This window comes from Rhinolophus hipposideros (genome assembly GCF_964194185.1).
Source record: "Rhinolophus hipposideros genome assembly, chromosome: 2".
In the NCBI taxonomy this organism is placed as follows: domain Eukaryota; kingdom Metazoa; phylum Chordata; class Mammalia; order Chiroptera; family Rhinolophidae; genus Rhinolophus; species Rhinolophus hipposideros.
In genome coordinates this window covers 82,044,935-82,065,816 of record NC_138048.1, presented here as the reverse complement: position 1 = coordinate 82,065,816, position 20,882 = coordinate 82,044,935, and the positions used below count along the sequence as shown (strand labels likewise).

Sequence of the window (20,882 nt, the reverse complement as noted above, 5' to 3'; positions counted from 1 at the left end):
CCCTCCATCTAGAGGCTGGTCCTCTGTCCACCAACCTCCATCACCCCTTCTCTGGCAGACGCAGTTACTGCCCCAGGGCACCGATGGAAGTGTTCCCACCTGAGTCCCTCCTCCGCTCCCCACTCCCGCCCTCTTCTCCCACGGATTCTGCAGTTGGCAATGGTTAGTCTTGCAGAGAACAGCGGCTCATGAGCCCCCTGCCCGGTGTTCTCCTTCGCCTTCCTCATCAGGCTAAGAGTACGTACAGGCCTTCTTAGAGTTTCATTCATCAAAGTTGCAAACACATCTGTTCTTCACATTGTATCCTCCTTTTGTTTGATGCCAGTTTCTCGAACACCTAAGATGTGCTTGTGTAAACCTAAGTACCAGAGGGAAACAATCAAGTTACATATACATTATAAGGAAAACTCTGTGCAATATTTATAAATTGTAAAACCTTGGATTTGAAAGGAATCTTGAGCCTCATCCAGCCTCACCCTTTCCCCTGAGGATGGCAAACTTGGGAAGTGGGCTGGGGTGGGGAGGGGGGTCGGAGGACTTGCAAGGATGCTGGGAGCCTACCATTCTCTATAGAAAGAATAAATCATATGTCTCCCACTTTCCAAGTGAATTGAGATATTGTTGTGATTAATATATCATGGAGTCCTTTAAAAGCATGACTGAAATTGGAGGTTTTGACCATGATGAATTATGTGTGTGTGTGTGTGTGTTTGTGTGGTTTTCATATCCCAGGAGTCATGAACTCCTCCTCATGAAGTCCTGCCATGTGCTGCTCATTCTGAGAAAGCTCCTCGGGAACCTCAGTGCTTCCTTATCTTGAGTTCAGCTCTGCCTCTGGATAATTTCTACCATTACCCTGCTCCACTTTAGTACAACTGAGAATGAGCCCCTTCAACATTTGGAAATCAGCAACCATGTGTCCTGGCACCTGTTACCCCACTGTCACCTCCACCTAGGGTGACAGCTTGTGCTGATTTGTCTGGAACTATCCCAGTTTTAAAATTGAAATCTCTGTGTCTGGAACTACCCTCCGTGCCCCCCAAGTCTTGGGCACAACCTGTACCTGTCTATTCTTTTTCAGGCTAAGCAACAAGTTTCCTAAAGTGTTTGTAGTAGAGTGAGGTGTCTGCATCTCCTACCGTCCCGATCCTCCTGTCTGGCTTACACTCCAGTTTGTTAATGTCACTCTTAAAATGCTGTACCTGAAACCAAAGGAGAGTCAATGTTGAGTTTAGTGGGCCTTTCAATGCATCACTTTTTAACCAACTGTATCACATAGCATTGACTCATAATTGCACGTGTGATCAATTAAGACCACAGGGCTTTTATCTAAGTCAGGTTTCCCCACTCCCACCCTTGATTTGGCAATTGTCCTTTTTGACCTAATGGCAGGTAAAACAAAATTTATTCTAGTTTAACTTTTTGGCTTGGGCCCAGTCGTTGTTCCTGCTCAGATCATGTGAATTGTGAGCCTGTGGTCCATCTTATTGGCGGTCTTAACCCGGTGTGGCTTCTGAATATTTGGTAAGCATGTCTCCTATGCCCTCATCCAGATTGTTTGATTAAAATGTTTGAGAAAGGGCTCTGGGGCACGCCACTTGGAATTCCCATTTAGATTAACATCAATCAGTACTCTGTCATTTTCTTGTTCAGCCAGGTAAGAATAGATCTAATTGTGTTTTGGCCCCCAGTGGCCACCCCAGAGGCTTTGAGAGCATGCTTACGAAAACTCGAGATCCCTCAGGGGCTGAAGCCTTTTCCTAAGAAAGGCTAGAGTGTCATGGAGTCAACCCTATTCTGAACGAGCAGAGATAGCTGAGGCGTTGACCTTGTAATTATGTGGGCGGTCTGCTCCCAGCAAAGGCCTAATCTTTCTCTGACTCCTTTTTGTCATCACAGACCTCTGAGTCAACTCCTCTCCCCAGCAATTATTTAGCCATCTCCTGGGGAGTTCAGGTAGATTTGCTTAGTATTTGAAGATTTTATTCTGTCACATAAAGAAATTGGTACAGTGGGTACAGTTACCTTCAAGTGTAACATTTTAGCACTTTCCCCGCTTCTCCCACCTCCCTCCCCTCCTCGCTGGTTCAAGCCATTGTTTCTCAGTCTAGTTGTGTAGGACACAGCTCCCTTGCCCATGCTGGTATCATGAGCCTTGCTCCGCCGCCGGCTGAGGCAGTCGGGCGGTAGGCCACTTACAGCAGTTCACTGCAGCTCTCGCCGGCTGCTCACACTGGCGGCCACGCATGCTGGCCATTGGCTGCTCATGGCAGCCCACGGTAGCCTATGGCAGCACACAGTGACTGCTGGTCACTCACGGCAGCCCAGCAGCCTGCGGCAGTCCATGGCAGCTGATGCCAACCTCCGGTTGCTCACGCGGCATGCCGTCCAGCTCCAGGGAGAGCTATTGTTCACAATCTTAGCTGTAGAGGGTGAATCTCACTGGGCCATGTGGGAATCGAACACTCGACCTTGGCATCAGGAGCACGGCGCTCCAACACCTGAGCCACTGGGCCAACCCTAGAACTTGTGTTTTAACTTTTTTGTTCCTCTACATGTTCTTAGACTGCAATTAAAATTGAGTTTCTACCTACAGAAAAATGCCCAGGTCTTAAATGTATAGTTCCATGAGTTCTGACAAATGCATAGATCCTTGTAACCAGCACCCCAGATTATGTCCCATCACCCCAGAAATGTTCTCTACCTTACCCTTCACAGGGTCTAAGGCTCTAACTCTCTACCAGGTCTTAGACGTGATGCAAATATAATTGGGTAGAATAAATATCTTATATGAATAAAATAAGGTAGATATATATGATCTGAAAATACCTAACAGTTTAAAAAATTTTCCATCCCTCTCCATGGGACAGGTTACCAAGTGTTTACTACATTGTTTTCCCACAATTCCTGTTGCATAATTTTCTTTAAAAAGTTCAGCCTGTCATACTAATTAAAGCATTTATTCTGCATTGTAACTTGTACTTATAGTATTTTAAAAATATGTGTATAAAATCTAACTTAAATGGGGATAATGTGCCTGGACATGCATATTGTTAGGTATGCAAGGACCAACGTCATGGTCCCTGGCTGGCAGAAGTTACCTGTGAGGCTTGCAGCCAGCAGAGAAGCACACAGGTGCAGGAGTGGGCGGCGGCTGGTTTGTGTTGGCTGCTGTTTAAGGAAACCTACCTTTGCAAGCATACCACTGGCTGCTGTGGCTGACATCCCTGCAGGTGTCTGTGAAATGTGAGTGATTAGTGCCATCTGACCTTACAATTAATGAAGGCTTCTCTTGTTGCAGGAGATGAACTGGACTGGCCCATTCATTGTAAGTGGACAGAAGATGATTCTATGTATTTCTACATGGTAAACAGCGTTCAACATTTATTATACTAGTGACCTGAGGAAAACTCTGGAAGTTTTTAAAGTCTGATGGTAAATTCTGTTTTAACTATCCTGTCTTATGTTCAGCATTGGTGTTTTGCCTAGCTATGGTTAGGTGCTGCTCAGCTCCCTGGGTAGCAATGAAGATAGGAGTAGTAACAACAGTTACTGCTGAGTAGTAACCCCCACCTATAATAACAATAGCAACCATTTTACTGACTGCTCACCATGCCGGGTGCTGTGCTGAGGAGCTGCTGGAGATCATCTTAATTAATCCCCACGGCAGTCTCACTTATAGATGAAGTAATTGGAGTCAGACAGGCTAAGGAACTTACCTAAGAGGGTTATATCATGTTGAAAGCAGAATTTGTACCAGGCGTACCAGTGTCCCAGGAGAGAATTGATGGCAAACTTAAATTGGGCAGTTGGAGGTGAGTGTAATAAAGGTGTGGGCACAGCTTAGGGAAAGCATAAGGGCTACTAACAGTGGGGGGCCATTGTGTCCCTAGGCGAATGGGACAGCGGAGGAACCTGGGGACAATGGAGAAGGCCTCTTCCAGGTCAGTCTCTGGTTGATTGTCACAGCCAGTCCTGGCGACATCCACAGGTACCTGCAGCATAGATGCCCTGACCTTACAACACTTGCCCACCTCCAACCCACTGGAATCTCCATCGATAGACCCAATGGAGCCCTGTTGATGTCATCAAGCACATGTGTTGAACATTTCCTCTCTCAGTCTATGGCTTGTGTTTTTCACTTCATGTATACTAACATTTTTCTACATTTGTTTTACAGTTTAATGTAATCCAATCTATCTTTTCTTTCAAGGTTTGTGCTTTCATATCTTATTTAGGAAGTTCTCTCTAAAAGTAGCCTCTATTTTCTTCAAAAGGTGCCAAGATGTTGTGTTCCAATGGGGTCTTTATCATCCATAGTTTTTTTACATGTGCATGAAAAAGCCACCAAATCAATAGCCTCATTTATTGGCCTGAATTATAAGGCCACCTTTGCCATAAATGGAGTTTTCATAAGTGTGAGGACCTGAATCTAGATGTGTCCCTTGGTCTATTTATCTATCTGGGCTTGTTATTTTATAAATACCTGGCACTTGTTATGTTAGTGTCTCTGGCTTCATAACAAGGCACATTATCCAGAAGCTGGAGTCCCGTCCTCCTCCTTTTCTTCCTCCTCCTTAAAGTTCTTTCTTGGCTGCACTTTTCCTTTTGTTCCTTGCTATTAATTTGAGGATGAACTTGACAAGTTCCAATAAAAGAATCTGTTGGGGTTTTGATTAGAATTGCATTGCATTTACTGATTAATTTGGAGAGAATTGGCTTAATTAAAACGTTAAGTTTTACGGCTTGTGACTGTGGTAAATATGTCCACTTCTTTAGGTGTCCTTTCATGTCCTTCATTACAGTTTGATCATTTTCTCTGGATGTTGTACTGCTTTTAATAGATTTTTTTTCCCTAGTGAGGTATGCGGTGCTTTTGTTTTGTATTAAGATTGGAATCTTCTTGTCCAATGCATTTGTATTACTTGATTCTGGTTCAAATACTTTTGTTTTTCCATCTGTTGATCTTGTATTTAGCAACCTATTAAACTGTTACGTTACTTATAATCGTTTTTAAGAATCTCTTGGATTTTCTGTGTTGTGGCAGGCGCTATCTAAGACAGTCCCTAAGATTTTCACCTTCTGGTGTGTAGTAGGTCCTCAATGTCATTTCATGCAACACTGTTTTATTATAACACTGATGAGAAAAAAACCGATATTGATGCCCGACCTGGGCCATCACCTGTGCGGACTATACACATTCTCCCTATGTCTGTGTGGGCTTTCTCTGGGGGCTTTGGTTTCCTCCCACATCCCAAAGATGTGCATAATGGGTTAATTAGTGTGTCTAAGTTGTCCCAGTCTGAGTGAGTGTGGGTGTGGGTGTGCGTGTGCCCTGTCATGGAAGGGCTCCTGTCCAGGTGGTTTCCACCTTGTGTCCTGAGCTGCCGGGAAAGGCTCTGGCCACCTGTGACCCTGAACTGGCATAATCAGGTTGGAAAATAATGGTCTGATTGTTTTAATTCGTATTCCTTAAGTGTATGTATAGCTTACGTTTATTTCAATGTTTACTATTAGAAGTGTTTTGGGTCTTTATTGAGAAGTTTGGTGATGTTTTTGGGTCAAAATTATGCCATAGGAATTGAACTCTTGTTTATATCAATTAGCCTAGGGTAAAAGTGGTTTCGTTATATGTCATTTTGGTTAAAGTTGCAAGGTCCAAGAACTTATTGACGATGTTAAGTGAGGACTCGTGGTACACAGCTCATATAATCCCCTCCCCTGAGTGTGGGCAGGACCTGTGAATATGATGGAATAGTCACCCCTTGATTAGGTTATTTTATATAGCAAAGGTGAAGGAATACACACTCCTATTACTATGCTATGCTATATAAGACTAAGTCTTTGCCCATGGTAGGCAGAGATTCTCCTAGTGGCTTTGAATAAGTACCCTGTCACATTGTTGGCCATGTGGCAGCTTCCGGGAGCTGAGAGTAGCCCTCAGGTGGCAACCATCAAGGAAATGGAAACCTCAGCCCTACAACCACAAGGAACTGAATTCTGCTAATAACCACACAAGCTTAGAAGAAGACCCGGAGCTCTGGCTGAGCTCAGAAGCAGGGCCCCACTTTGATTCTGCCTTGCGAGACCCTGAGTAGAGAACAGAATTCTGACCTATAGAGAACAGAACTGTGAGATATTAAATGTTTGCTATTTGAAGCTGCTAAGTTTGGGGTAATTTGTTACCCAGTAACAGAAAACAAACACATATGTAAGAAATCACATTTCTGCAATTAATGGCAAGATTGTTTCTTCCTTTCCAACCCTCATGTATTTTATATTTGCCTTTGGTCTTATTTTGTTGGCTATAATCTTGGTTAAATAGAAGAGATGATATTGAAAATCCTTGAATTTCTCTTGATTATGAGGAAATTCTTCTCGTGTTTCATCACTAAGTATGATGTTTGCTGTAATTTTTTGGAGGACATCTATCTTGAGGTCATGAGCTTTTCTTTCATTACTACTTTGCTAAGAGTATAAGAGTATTTCTAATTATCAATGGATTTTAAAGTTGTTAAATGAGGTTTCTCAATCTATCGAAATGATTATTGTATTTTTTTCTTTTTTAACATAAGCTCCCACATTAACAGATTTTATGAGGTTAAAACATTGTTTCATTCTGAGACATGTTTCATGTTCATTTTTTGAAGTTTCAATACAGTGCTACCAGTAGAGTTAGCTTGCTAATGTTTTATTTAAGATTTTTGTTATTTACATATGTTTGGTAAAGCAATTGTAAAACCATCAAGAATTGTTTCTTTCTTTCTTAAATAGAGTTGGGTTTTTTGTTTTTTTGTGTGTTTTTTTTTTTTTGTTTTTTGTTTTCTTTAAGAGCAGTTTTAGGTCCATAGCAAAATTGAAAGTACAGAGAGTTCCCATATATCCCTGTCTCTTCCCCCTGCCTTCCCCCAGCTTCCCCCACTGTTAACAACACGCACCAGCAGTGTCACATTTGTTACAAATGATGAACCTACACTGACACATTGCCATCATCCAAAGTCCATAGTTTACGTTAGTGTTCACTCTTGGTGTTGTCCATTCTATGGGTTTTAACAAATGTATAATGACATGCATCCACCATATTAGAATCAGGCAGAGTAGTTTCATTGCCCTAAAAATCCTCTGTGTTCTACCCATTCATCTCTCTCTCCCTCCCCCTCCCCCTGGCCATGACTGATCTTTTCACGGTGTCCATAATTTGGCCTTTTCAGAATGTCAAAGAGTTGTAATCATAACAGTATGTAGCCTTTTCAGATTGACTTTATTTTACTTAGTAATATGCATTTAAGTTTCTGCCATGTCTTTTCATGGCTTGATAGCAATGAATAATATTCCATTGTCTTGATGTACCACTAGTTTATTTATTCATTGACCTGCTGAAGGACATCTTGGTTGCTTCCAAGTTTTGGTAATCATGAAGAAAGCTGCTATAAACATTTGTGTACATATTTTTGTTTGGCTATAAGTTTTCAACTCCTTTGGGTAAATACCAAGGAGCATGATTGCTGGGTCATATGTTAAGAGTATGTTTATAGATTCATGAGAAACCACCAAACTGTCCTCCAAAGTAGCTATGCCATTTTGAAGGACTGTTGCTTTTTTAGTGGTTGATTTTTTTTTTAAATTACTGATTCAACTTGTTTTTAAATGCTTACAGTTTTTTTCAGGTATTTTACTCTTCTTGATTCAAGTTTGTTCATTAATACTTTTCTAGGAAATTGTCTACTGCATCTAATTATTGTCACATTGTATTTTTATCATATTTTTTCATGAAATTAAAAAATTTCTATACTAGAATTTATGTTTAATTTTCATATAGAATCTGATCTCTGCCTTTCTCATTTATTATTGACCAGTTTTGTGAGAGTTTTATCCATTTTACAAGTCACTGTAAACTCAGCATTTGATTTTATCAAACCTATTTAGTTATCTTTTATCATTTCATTCATTTTTGTTCTTACATTTATTAGTTGTTCCCTACTTTATTTTGTTTATTATTATTATAATTTCTTTAACTGAGTGCTTAGATTGTTAGTTTTTAATTTTTTTTGTTTCTGATATATCTAATTTTTTAAAGTCCTGCATTAGTTGCATTCCATATGATATATAGGATATTTTTGGGCATCCATTTCTAAATATTTTGCAATTTTTAAAATGATTTTTAACTCATGAAATATTTAGAATGTTTCTTATTTTCTAAATATATTGGCTCATTTTTTAAAATTTGGTTTTGTTTTTTTGTTGTATTTTCTTGGGGTTAGAGAACTTCATTTCCATGGTACTGAGTTTTGGTAGTTACTGAAAAAAATTCCTTTTTCTGTTGGTCAGAAGTAAATTTTTATAAATGTTCAACTTTTATGAATGTTTCAAGTATGACAGGAAAAAATATGTTTTTAATGATAGGTACATTGTTTATCTGAAATGTTTGAAATCCTTTTTGGTATCCCTATAGGATAGTTTGCTTAGATCGCAGGGCTTTTGGCCACCCAGATTAGCCCTCACTTTAATGTAAATGTCAGTCCCATTTCTATGAGTAGAGTAGGCTTGACGGTTTGATTTCACATGAAAAAACTTACTCTTTTTATCTATATTTGCAGATGGCCAATGCCCTGAATACCCATAGTGTTAGGGGAAAAGTATATTTATGTGTATAGTTTTTCTAGCATTGTTTTCATGGAGGGGTTTCACAGGGAGTTCCAGAACTTCTGCTGCATGTATTAGATATTGGAGTGGCTAATCTGTCAATGAACACTTGGTTGGATAATACAGATGTGCCAGTTATAAGGTATATAAGCCTAGGTGACATATTTTATACCTAATACTTATAACAGTATAAGCTTAGGTTTTCATTGTATTATTTAACCTAGCACCTATTTACAACATTGCTTTTGAGTTTGATAGAAAGACTTCAATCATATACATATAGCATTTTTAAATTATCTTTTAAAAACTTCTATCCAATTGGCCACAGTTACTAATTAAGTCACTCAGAGCTATCTTAGCTAACTTATTCTGTACTTGAGAAATTAGGAACTGAAAGGAATTATTTATTGTCAATTTGTGCAACTTTTCTCAGAAACTGAGATAGCTTTGACTAAGACAGATTGGCTATGTACCAGCAGTTTGAGGATTTCCTTCTGCTTTTTTTTTTAAAAAAAAGATTTTATATTATATGGGACTCTCCAATTTTCTCTACTATGGCATTTCCACATCCTACTGAGCTGATTGCAGTTTATTTGGTCAGGTGGAAGGCCATTGAAGACTTTAGTAGACCCTAATTTGGGAATATAATCACTGTGAATGAAGAAAACAACAACAAAAAAATGTATTGGATGGGGAGGAAGTAGGATTGGGGTGAGGCTTTTATGTGCTAAAAACAAGATTGCCCTTTGACTTTTTGATGAAGGCAAGACATCTTAAATTTAAAACTTAGTCCATTTGACTTAATACTTAATAATTAGGTACATTTAATTTACTTTAATCCATCGTAGTTTTGAACTCAGTTACTTTCTTATGAGTCAGTTACTTTCTGACTCATTTATTTTTCTCAGGCCATGAAAGAAGATGGGCAGAAGCTCTCCAATGAAGCACGCCAAGTGTATCCCATTCCTCTGAGCTGCAGTACCCATCCTCTTCCAGTCCATCTACCTCTAACTCAGAATAGCACCTTGTAATCTTTATCAACATTTCTAGCAATACAATTAGCCTTTGAAGTAATTATTTTTAATTGTTTGATGGATAGGATTGTGTGTTTATACAGATCCCCAGCTTGAATCATAATCCTGTACACATCACACTGCACGCGCTCCATAAACTGGCTGGTTCAGAAAGAGGTAATACTAATAATGATCACTAGCATTTTTTGAGCATTTTCTCTGTGACAGATGCTGGGCTAAGAGCTTTAAACAGGCTCTTATTTGATCCTGTGGCCAATTCTGTAAGGAAGAATCTTGAAATTTAGAGCTCAACAAGATTCGAATCCTCATATTGATTCCCTCTAATGTATTCTTCATTTCAGGTATTGTAATCTTTTTTTATGACGGGTTCTTTTTATGTTTTCTGTCTCAATTTTTATGTTTCCTACCTCTTTGTGGAAGTTCTCCCTGAGATCACTGAGCATCCTTAGAACCAGTGTTTTGAACTCTGCATCCAGTAGATTGCTTGTCTCCATATTATCTAGTTATTCTTTTCTGGAGTTTTGTTCAGTTGTTTCATTTGGGACATATTTCTTTGTTTCCCAATTTTGGCGGCCACCCTGTGTTTGTTTCTGTGTATTAGGTAGGGCTGCTATGTCTCCCGGTCTTAGTAGAGTGGCCTTATGTAGTAAGTGTCCAGTGGGGCCCAGTGGCACAGTCTCCCTGGGTGCTCCAGGTGTGTCCCTTGTGTGGGTTGTGTGTGCCCTCCTGTTGTAGTTGAGCCTTGAGTGCTGTTTGCACATCAGTAGGAGGGAATGACCCTCGGGCAGATTAGTTGTGAGGACTGGCTGTGACTACAGTGGAGGAGCTGTGGTACAGTGGCTGACCCTACAGAGCAGGATTCACTTTATCAGGGCTCTGTTGCTTGCCCAGTCTGCCTTTTGGGTGTACCATCCTTAGAGACGGGCGGGTGATGCTCCAGTTTGGTCTGAAGCTGGCCATGAATGTGTCAGCCCCATTACCACCTGGCATGAGCAACAAAGCAATCTGCAGATGACCGCCACCCATGCTGGGCTTGGAGGTTCTTCAAGAGGCCAAGTTATGATCTGAAGTTGGCTGCCACTGGTGCTGGTTTTGGGGCTGCTCAGCAAGATATATGGGGCATGCCAAAGCCAGATGCTGACTTTTTGGGTTTTGTGAATCTTTGAGACATTTTAGTAAAGTCTGCAGCACGAGCCAAGACAGGCCTTTTGTATGGAAAATCCACTGGAAACGGCTTGGGTATGACTGAAGGTTGGTTTGGACAGGGTCTCAGGGAATCATCAGGGCGGGACAAATAAGATGGAGACTCAAATATGGTGGCTGCCTGTGTCTGCATGCCAAGAGTGGGAGGGCTCAACAAAGAAACAATGGCTTCCTCCAGTTCTTCCATCACGGAGAAAGCTGCCCCTTCAGCCCTCGTCCTGAGGCCAGACAATTCAATTCCTCCCCATATGTTCCTGGTACCTTTCAAGCTTTTGCCCCAGGGCTGGAGCTCAGAGCAAGTGAGTCCATCAGCAAGTAAGTCTGTGTGCTGGTCCTTTAAGAGGAGCACCTGGGACTACAGCTGCCCTCTTCTCACTCAGCCACAATTTCCACTGGTTTTCACAGCCAGAAATTATGGGGACTTCTTTTCCTGTCAGTAAAATTCTGGGTTGGGGAACCAGGTGAGCTTGGACCCATTGTTCCTCAGGGGGGACCTCTGTAGCCAAGATATCCCTCCCAATTTTTAATGGTCACACACATGTGAGACCAGCCTGTTCTGTGCCTCTGTCGCTCAGTCTTGAGCTGGCTTCCTCTGTATGTCTTTAGTTGTAGGGCCTCAGTTCAGCTAGACTTCAGGGGATTCTTAGTGATGATTATTCTCAGTTTAGTTGTAATTTGGATGTGGTCGTAAGAGGATGCAAGCACTGTGTTTACGTGCTCTGCCATCTTGACCAAAAATTGAGAGAATAGTTCTTGAAGTTATAAAAATAATTTTAAAAAGAACTGTTTTTCACTTTGATGCAGTCATAGGAATTTTTCTTCTCTTCATCATTGGCAGGGTGTCCAGAATGGACAGGATGTAGTTACATCACTTTATAATCACATGATAGAACACAGAAAGAAAGGCAATTTCTAAGCTATAAAGGAGGACTGATTCATGGGATAAATGAACAAATGACCAGAACTATAGCTTCTGTTTCACAAGGTGCTATGTAGTGGAGAGAATATGAGCTTTGGGACTAGATCAAGTTTGACACAGCATCTGCTGCTCACTGATGATGTCATCCTGGACACATTATATAAGTTCTCATAGCCTCAATTGCCCCGAGGAAAGAAAACGTAGAAAAGAAAAAAAGTTTTGGTTGTGAATGAAATCTCATACATAAGCAAAGTAGGTTACAATAGTATGTGTTAAATCAGACCACTATTGTGACTACAAGTCCTTAAATATACTTCACTCAAGTACCGGAAATGATGGAGAATAGTAATGGGGGCACTTTCCCTGGCGTTCTTGTGTACCCCCTCTGCCCAGAATTGGTCTCTAGAAGGAGCCAGGACCCTTGAAGGGTAGCTGATTCTATGTCTTGGCCTGAGGAAACCTCAGGATTGATCTGAAGCAAAACAAGAATGATTTCCAGGACTTCAGGAGCCATGTTGAAAAGACACAGCAGTTGACCTAGAGAGGTCCTACCTGACTTTGGTAGTATGAATATCACAAAGAAAATGGTTCTTATCATTCAGTGAAAGAGTTCAATTTATAAAAAGCTACTGATATGTAAAAGAGAAAAGTTAATATAAAGTTAATATAATAGTAGAAGAGTGAATGCCATGATGCATGTTTAATTTGGTGTTGATTGTATGAAGTAGGAGAACAGCAATACATGTGGGCTTTTTATTTCTTCTCTTGGGCTATGTCTGCTTAAAAACACTGGGTATGGTTGCACGCTTGTTTCTGACCATGTGAGGAGAGGAGGTGTAGGACACTACTGAGTTTGGCTCTGGTACTGAGCGGTTGGACTCTGTGTCAGTGAAAGGGTGAGCTCTTGGATTCTCGCAAGGCAGTGGTGGCAGTGGGTGCCTGGGAGCCTGGGACACACAGTGGTTGTGTCCTCTGATAACACCACCTTCCCCTTTGCTCTTCCGGCCAAAGGATGGTGGTGTCCTCCTGCTGCTTCCAATCTCTGGTCAAACTTACTTCCCTCTTTTTGTTCCTCCGACATCTTGGTGATCAAATCTGTGTCAATTCCCTATATCTGAAATACCCCAAGTGGGTTTGGTTTTCCCAACTGGATACTAAGTAATACTGCCTGACTTTTCTTTTGGTCTGGGATATTTGTATAGTACTTGGAAAGTGTTGAAATAGGTAGTACTGAATTTTGTATAACCTTGAGAAGGCATAAGAAGTACAAAAATAATTAGGAAATGAATTATGTTGATATTTTGAACAGTTTTAAGGATTTTGTAGTCATTGTGTTTGTGTTTGAAGTATTGAAAAAGTAGTTATACTAAAATTTTAATTGTAGCTTAAATAATTTAAGGTAATTTAAATATATGATCATTGCTTGAATGGATAAAAAAAATTGATTTTCAAAGTTTTGTTTATAGGTTTAATAAGTTGAGCATTAAACAAAAATACAAATAACAATGAGTGTCCTTTCTGTGGGGGAGTTCCTTAAATATAGAGAATGTAATCACCTTTTAATGTGCATGTGTTAGAGATATTTATGAGTATTAAAAGAATTATGGTCTGAAAAGAAGGATCTAAACTTTCTCTTTAAACAAAAATATTCAACTTTTATTGTCTGTTTCTTTCTGGTTGGCAAAGAGCTGTTTGGTTTTCTCTGGGTGTGAGGACAACTTTCTCGAGGGCTGAGAGGCAACATCTCTCTTCTATCCTTGAAGTGAAGATTAGACTGTTGGGTTCGATGGCGAGTGAGCACTGCTTGCCCTTGACGACTGACATGGTGATGTCACTTGCTAACAATTGGGACTCACTATTGACAGGGTGATTGAAAACCTTCCCAGTAGGTCAACCACAGATATTGTGAGGAAAGACAGAAGACCAAGTCTTTGGCTCAGCAGATAAAAGGGTAATAGCCACAAGACAAGAGAGGCCAGGAAAGCCAGGAGAACCCAGGCATCCTGGAGCTGGTAGAATAATCCTTGAATGCGGGCCTTGGCCTAGAGGCAGCCTCAAGTTGGTCAAGTACATCCCAGGAGCCATGATGGATTGCAGCCCTGAACAGGCACTGTCCAAGATTTACATTACGGGGATTTCACATTCTTCTTGCAGTTACTCTGACCATGGCTACTGCAATGGAAGTCTTGGCACTGGTCACAGCAGTTATCATAGCCTTATGATATATTTCGTATTTGGCAGAGCAAGTTTATCCTTCCTATTCTTTTCAAACAAACTTGCTGATTCTATGACAGCTCCAGAGAAGCTAAGAAGAAAAACTACCTTAAATAAAGGAATTAAGCCAGAAATGGGGCTGTTTATTTCAGAAAAAAAGGAAGTAGAGGATGTGTCTACTACACAGAGAATTCTGTGAAAGATGAGGAATGCACTGCTTCCACACTTTGTTGATCTCCATTTCCCAGACAATCATTCAGAGGAGAGTACATGAAGAACAAGGAGAAATATTCTTTGTCTATTAGGAGGAATAAAGAGTTAAGTGGCCTTTGACAAGACTTCTGGGGCAGGGAGAGGATCTCTAACAGTAGAAAAATTTAGGAAGCTCAGTTGTATTGACTAGACTGCTTAATATTTGCCTACTGTTTAAACTGTTCTGTTAAAGTAAGTCCCCATAGCGCTGAGTCCCCTGTAGCACTATGAGTCTCTGATGACTTTCTTTCTTTTTGAAGGACGGAGATGCACGGATTCAAGTAATCAAAACACTATTATGTCCTAGAGAACGCAATAGGGGTAAATTTTACTGTCTTTGGGATAGAAATTTGCATGCTGATAATACCCTGTGCTCTAGTGGTGGGTGGGCGTGAACCCAAATCTTACATTTATAAAGGATGGGACAGCACACTAGCATTTATTCATGCATCAAGCATTTATTGAGAGCCTATGAGGGACCTGTGCCAGGCATTAGGAAATAACACTGTGAGCTAAACAGATCTAGGCCTTGCCCTTGTGGAGATCCAGCTTAAGTGGGGGAGGAAGAGGTTAATCAAACAATCATGCACATGACTGCATAATTGCATATTGCGCTAATTAATTGAGGGAAAGATACTCGTGTTGGGACAGGAATGTAATTGAGGACCAGACCTCTAAGCTGACATCTGAAGTATGACTGTGAGACAAGGCAAAAGGGTAGGAAGGACAGAGAGTTCCTGGCGAGGGAACAGTCTGTACAGAGTTTCCATCAGAGGAATGGCCTGTATGCTGTGGGGTGGGGAAGTGCCCTCATGGAATGCTTGAGGAGCTTAAAGAAGGCCAGTGTTGAGGAGCAGGAAGTGGAAGCTTATGGTGGAGAATTGGGCGGGAGTTGATACCAAGTCCTGAAGACCCTGTTATGATTTGGTCTCTGTTCTAAGATTGACCTGCGGTGTGACATGATCAGACTGTATCTGGAAAGGGTCACACTGGCTGCCCTGCTGCGAACATATGGGAACAAGCACTAGTGGATGCTGGAAGCTCAGTGATGAGGGTGTTACCGTAACACTTGGCACTCAGTATTGATTTCTCCCCCACTCCCCATGCTGTCCACTGGCATGGAAGATGTCAGGTTACACGATATTTGTAGCAGTAACCTTTCTCAGCAACTCCGTGGCCTGGGCCTATGGTAGGGCTTTGAGGGGCTTCCAAGGTTTCAAAAGCACACCAGGAGTGCTAAATGTTGTTATTATTATTAACTCTAAGGGCATGAGGCCTCCTACATCATAACGACCACGTCCTGCTGTACCCCACATGCTTTTGGGTGGTGTTTTGTTTGGGTTCTCTCCAACCCTAACTCCAGTTTGCCTGAGAACATGATCCTACAAAGCTCGAGGGGGGTATGGTTTTGGGCCATATCTTGAGCAATCTTAATACTTTATGAAATTCATTTCTATTTTCCTCTTTACTGACTTGCAGAATTTTTACTTACATCATTTGGGGATTAATTACAAATTTTGAGACAATGTCCATGTAAACTGATATGCTGTCTTTCAATCATTAATAAGGAGAAACAAAGTTATTTTTCTCTGGTGAAATTGTTCGTGGAACTACTACTTTTTTGTAGTGTTAATTTTTCATAAAAAATAGTAAGTGGTACCAACAAAATAATATGATAACAACCTGTTGGAAATTAAAGCTGGTTTTAAGGAAGCTGAGTAAGAATTAGAAGTATATGTATCACACATCTTAGATCCAGTAATCGAAACAGTTTATTTTTTGGACAAATTGTATTTAAAAAGTAGTTTGTTCTTTTCTAACTAGAGAGAGATTCTTATCATATCAAAAGAGATCAAATCCACTCTGTTTGCCATTTTGGAGCCTGCGGAAGGCTGCCAGGAACAGGACTTCTAAAGTGGTAACTGTCAGGGAGCTGAGGTCCAAGGCCATTTTTGCTGGCTATCAGTGAGGTCTCCGCAACGAGAGTGAGCACACCGCTCTTAAAATTGAAGGTTTTTAGGCAGACGTGAAACTGAATTACATTTTTGGCAAGAGATGTGCTTCTGAGCATAAAGCACGAGGCAGTGACTCCTGGTGGCAAACCAAACAAAACCAGGGACATCTGGAGAAAGGTAACTGGTGCCCGTGGAAACAGTGGCATGGTTCCTACCAAACTCCAAGGCAGCCGGCCCGCCACGGCTATTGGACACAGAATCCATGTGATGCTGTATCCCTCAAGGATTTAAACTCATTGAAAAGTAAGTAAACAAAATTGTGGATTTGTTCTCTTGAAGAAACAAAAGAAATCAAATTCTGATGTGTTGGAAGGGCTGAATGATGGAGTATGGAGCTCTGAGGTGAGGGCAACACATGAAGGTTCCTCCTCCCGACTGGCCCTTCGTGTCACTTTGGCAGCCTGTCTGGAGGGTCCTTCCACTTGCCACCTGCTCCACTTCCCCAGCGGGTCACTGACGGGCTGCTCTTCCTTCCCCGAGGGGACTTTTGTCGGGGCTCAGGGGTGTCCCTTCTAGGGTAACGATCCTGGCAGAGGTAAGAGCCGTTCTTGAAAAGAAAACTAATCTGATGAAAATGTTAAGCAGCCTAAAGTCAGGACAGTGAGAGTAGGTCATGAATTTTATGAAGAATTGTTAAAAGAGCTGCCACCTTCAAGCTGGAGACCGGGGGGGGGGGGGGGGAAGAGAGAGAGATGGTTTTGCCGCCCACAAAAGTAATAGGCCCTTTTAGTGTGATGGGCTGCTGCAGCAAACCTTGCTGACAGCTTGAGCTGAGGTAACAGACCCTGGCCTGGTCAGCTCAGTGGGCGGTTTGGGGTGGACATATTTGAACTAGAGTATTCAGAGAAGTGCCTGTAGAACCCCCGCACACCCATCAGGATGGCTACTATCAAAAAATAGAAAAGAACAGCTACAGTGGGAAACAGTATGGAGTTTCCTCAAAAAAATTAAAACTAAAATTACCATATGACCTTGCAACTCCACTTCTGGGGATTTATCCAAAAGAATTGAAAGCTGGGTCTCAAAATGATATTTGTACAACCATGCTCAGAGCAGCAGTATTCATAATAACTAAAACGCGGAAGCAACTGAAATGTCCATCAACAAATGAATGGTAAGCAAAATGTGGTATGTACATATGACCATCAGATGCAAAGTTTTGATTTTTCATTGATTTAAAAACATTTATGGAGAGACTACTCTATGCCAGGCTCTGTTCTGGACACACATAGTTAGAACTGAGCACTCTTAACACACACACAAAAGCAAACAGATCCCTAGAAAAAGCCATCCCATAAGAGTGCAAGAGCCTTTTAAAGATTGTACCCCTCTTGTAGTTATGTTATTTCCCGAAGTCAGAGACATTGAAATGCCAAGGGCATGCATTTTGCTAAAAAGGAATATTTACAAAACTGGAAGAGCATTGCACCTCCTGTTATTTTTACAAGAGTAAATAAATCAAAGCGAACTAGCCAGTGCCAAAGAAATGCATTTGGTGAAGACTCTATGCTTCAAAGTCTGAACAAGTGCCGAGGGAGACCAAGCATTCTCTTCCATTAGGATATTCCTCCTAGAATGAATGAGGAAGGGGCTGCTATGATATGAATTGGTGGGGCCAGCCCTCCTTAGACCTGGTAGATTCCTGAGGACACATGAGTATAGACACAGAATTCCAGAATTAGTAAACACTAAAAGAAGGAGCCTAGACCAGGGTCTCTTACCACCTAGATAATGATTTGATCATTGTCCTAGTGGGAAGACACACCCAAAGGGGAATCAATTGACATCTGCAGTCACAGAGTGAGCAGAGCAGGCTGGCAAATGCTCCTTGCATTGCCCTCCTGGGAGGAAAGGCTAGTGAGATTTCATCACCAGAGGAACCGTTATGTCTCTGCCTTAGAGTGAAAGCATTAAGATAAACATCAGAATGCTTGTGGGAAGCCAACCAAATTTTCTCTTTGTTGACTTGTCAACAAGAGTGTTGCTTGGTGTGACACTCTCTTCCCATTTTCCCATCCTCAGTCTGAACAAAACACTTCGAGGAGACTCTAGGGACTTTGCAGCCAGTGTTGGGAATGTCACGCCTCCTTGCACCAGCCTCTTATTACAGTTATGGGTTCAGGGCCACAGTAACTTCTTCCTTTGCACCCATCCTCGACGGTCTGGGCCTTAAGTTTTGCCATCCTAAACAGATCATGGTTCTTTGACGACAGGAGTGTCCCTTGCACATGAGAGGTGCCCACTTCATGTATCACAGAACACATCATAGGTCATTAAATCGCTAAGGGAATCAGAAAGAAGCACTAGAGGAAAACATGTCTGTCTGTCCTCACATTTGTTTGACATTCATCATGTAAGAAAACTAATGGGTTCGTTGGTGTTCATTCATTGATTCGAACATGTACTGAGTGCCTGGTGTGCTGGGTGACTAGTGAAGGCACTCAGACTTCACGTTGGTAAGAAATGTAGATGTGAGCGGCTCAGGAAATAGACCCTCTGCCCTAATACCCACATACCCACGCGTGTGGGCTCTGGCTCCTTCCCTATTTGTTATGACACTTCGGGTTTAGGACAAAACAAAGTTCAAGTGAAGTTCATTATGTGTTACTTTAGAGCTTACACTTGGCAATCCTCAAGGGAGGACTTTGGTTGAACCCAGTGAACTAGGGGAAAGAATCACAGAAGTCTGAGGTTGTTTGACCGGAAAAATTCCCTGTGGTCTGACAGATTTCCATTTCCCACACAACCCTTCTTATCAGAGAAATGAAAGTCCTACTTTCAATTGGCTCAGCTGTTTCTTCTGGATATTTCCTCCGCGTGTCTAAATAATTTGCTTCTGTATTGACTTTTCAGATTTAGATATAAACTCTTGACTTCCTCCCACGAAAGACGAAGATTTAGTACTCTTGTTCTCCCCATTCTTCCAAAGTAATTGTATCATAATTTTTGCTTAAATCAAAAGTTAACATTTCTGTGATCATTGTGAACGGATAAATATTTTTTCCCAGCTCAGGCATGCAGTATACACCGATAATGTTTCCTTTGTTATACAGCTATTTTCCTTCCCTGGAGTTCAAAGCTATGTTATATTTTGGTTTATACTTATCCTTAATGCTCTTCCAACTCTTTGCCAGAACAGGTAATTTACCCTTAATAGTTCAAAGGTGTCAGATAAGCTACTGATTTTTTACTTTTAACACACCCCCTCTGGAGCCCACTAGCCTCCTGCTCTGATGTGTTGTCCACCCCAACCCACCCCTTGTTGGACACCTGTTTCTTGAATTCTGTCTTTTTTCACTCCTGGTTTACTCCCTCATTTTGATGGAGTACAACCTCTAGTGGCTTGCTACCAAAGCATGCTTACAGTCTATTGAATTTTTTCCTCTGTTTTTTAAAACTGAGAACTCATTTTTGTTCTATGAATAGTCTGTTCTTTTTTCATTGGTGCAATTATCCTCTATTACCTCTTGGAAGATATTATTTATGGTTTTCCTGAAAGTTTATTCTGTTGTTTGTGCTCTTGGTTTCCTCTGAATTTGATCAGGATTGCCAATAATCATTGTCGGTAAGTCTTTTCTTTGATGATCTCATTTTCCCTAGAGAGGAAACTTCCAGTCTACTGTTTCAGGTATCTCAGTTGGGCCACCAGGACTCTCAGACGCAGAGGTGAAAAGTTGCTGGTGGATCTCAGCATTCATTCAGCATGCCAACCTGCCCTTAATCCCCTTCTCCAGCATGTTTTTGTGAGAAGGGGGAGATGCCTGGCTGGTGGGGTAGAGAAGCAATCTCGGGATCCCCTGCATTTGGTACAGCCTTGCCTCCTTGCTTCGCCCCGCACCCAGCCCAGCAGACCTCCTCTGCTCTTCCTGGGAGGCACGGGGGTGTGACCATCTGGCAGTTCTCTAGTCTCTGTCCTTGTTCCATGTTTCTCCATGTGCTTCATGCCCGAAGCTTCACTTTTTGATTCTCAAAAGCTGCTTGGGAGTCACACAGCTCAGCATTGACTATTGAAGGCTGTTTTCAATCCCTCTCTATCAACTTTACCCTTCCATGGGGCCGCGTGGTCAATGGACAGTGGGGGAGGGAAAGAAAACCCCCACAGATTAACATCTCAAGACGATATCTTGCCATGTTTGTTAGCAACAAGCTGCATGTTACTGGATTCTCCCCCTAGCCCTATCCTTAGCAAGACAGGCTGGGTTTGTTCCCTGAACTGCTAGAGGCAGATTATGAGGGATCCTGCAGGGATGGCAGAAATACAGGGCTTTCTGGGGGAAAGGGCAGTAGCTGGAACCCAAGGGAGCTCCCCAGGGACTAAAGAAGAGCAAGGGGGTATTCCTGGGGGAAGGTATTGGATGAACTCCGGGGCCAAAGCCCCATGTCAAGGAGACAATGGGAGTGGCGACCAAAAAGATGGTGCACATGGATGGGGGAGGTGAGGGGTACAGGTGGGTGGTTCTAAGTAGGTCCTTTTACTGAAGAAGTCATAAAGCCCAGCCCAATCTCAAGGGAAGGGAAATAGCTTCTACATCTTAATGGGGGAGCAGCAAGGTCCTGAATGTTCACGTAGAATCAGGAATATTTTGTGGCCATTTTTGGAAA

General features: G+C 41.7%; 1 protein-coding gene across 6 annotated transcripts in view; it reads left to right on the top strand.

The window, feature by feature from the left end:
* MFSD1 (major facilitator superfamily domain containing 1) overlaps window positions 1–20,882 on the top strand; it is a gene marked incomplete at its 3' end in the record, with an annotated part of 121,051 nt that overhangs the window by 49,192 nt on the left and 50,977 nt on the right. For 2 of the 6 annotated variants that reach the window (XM_081065600.1, XM_081065610.1), the window contains 2 exons: window positions 3,302–3,435; window positions 3,894–3,944. Coding sequence is in view for 2 of the 6 variants with exons in the window: in XM_081065610.1 (XP_080921736.1) it covers window positions 3,433–3,435; window positions 3,894–3,944 (54 nt within the window). Of the gene's footprint in view, window positions 1–3,301; window positions 3,436–3,893; window positions 3,945–20,882 lie in introns of those variants that run through there. The other 4 variants (XM_081065609.1, XM_081065611.1, XM_081065601.1 and 1 more) reach the window with 3 other exon arrangements.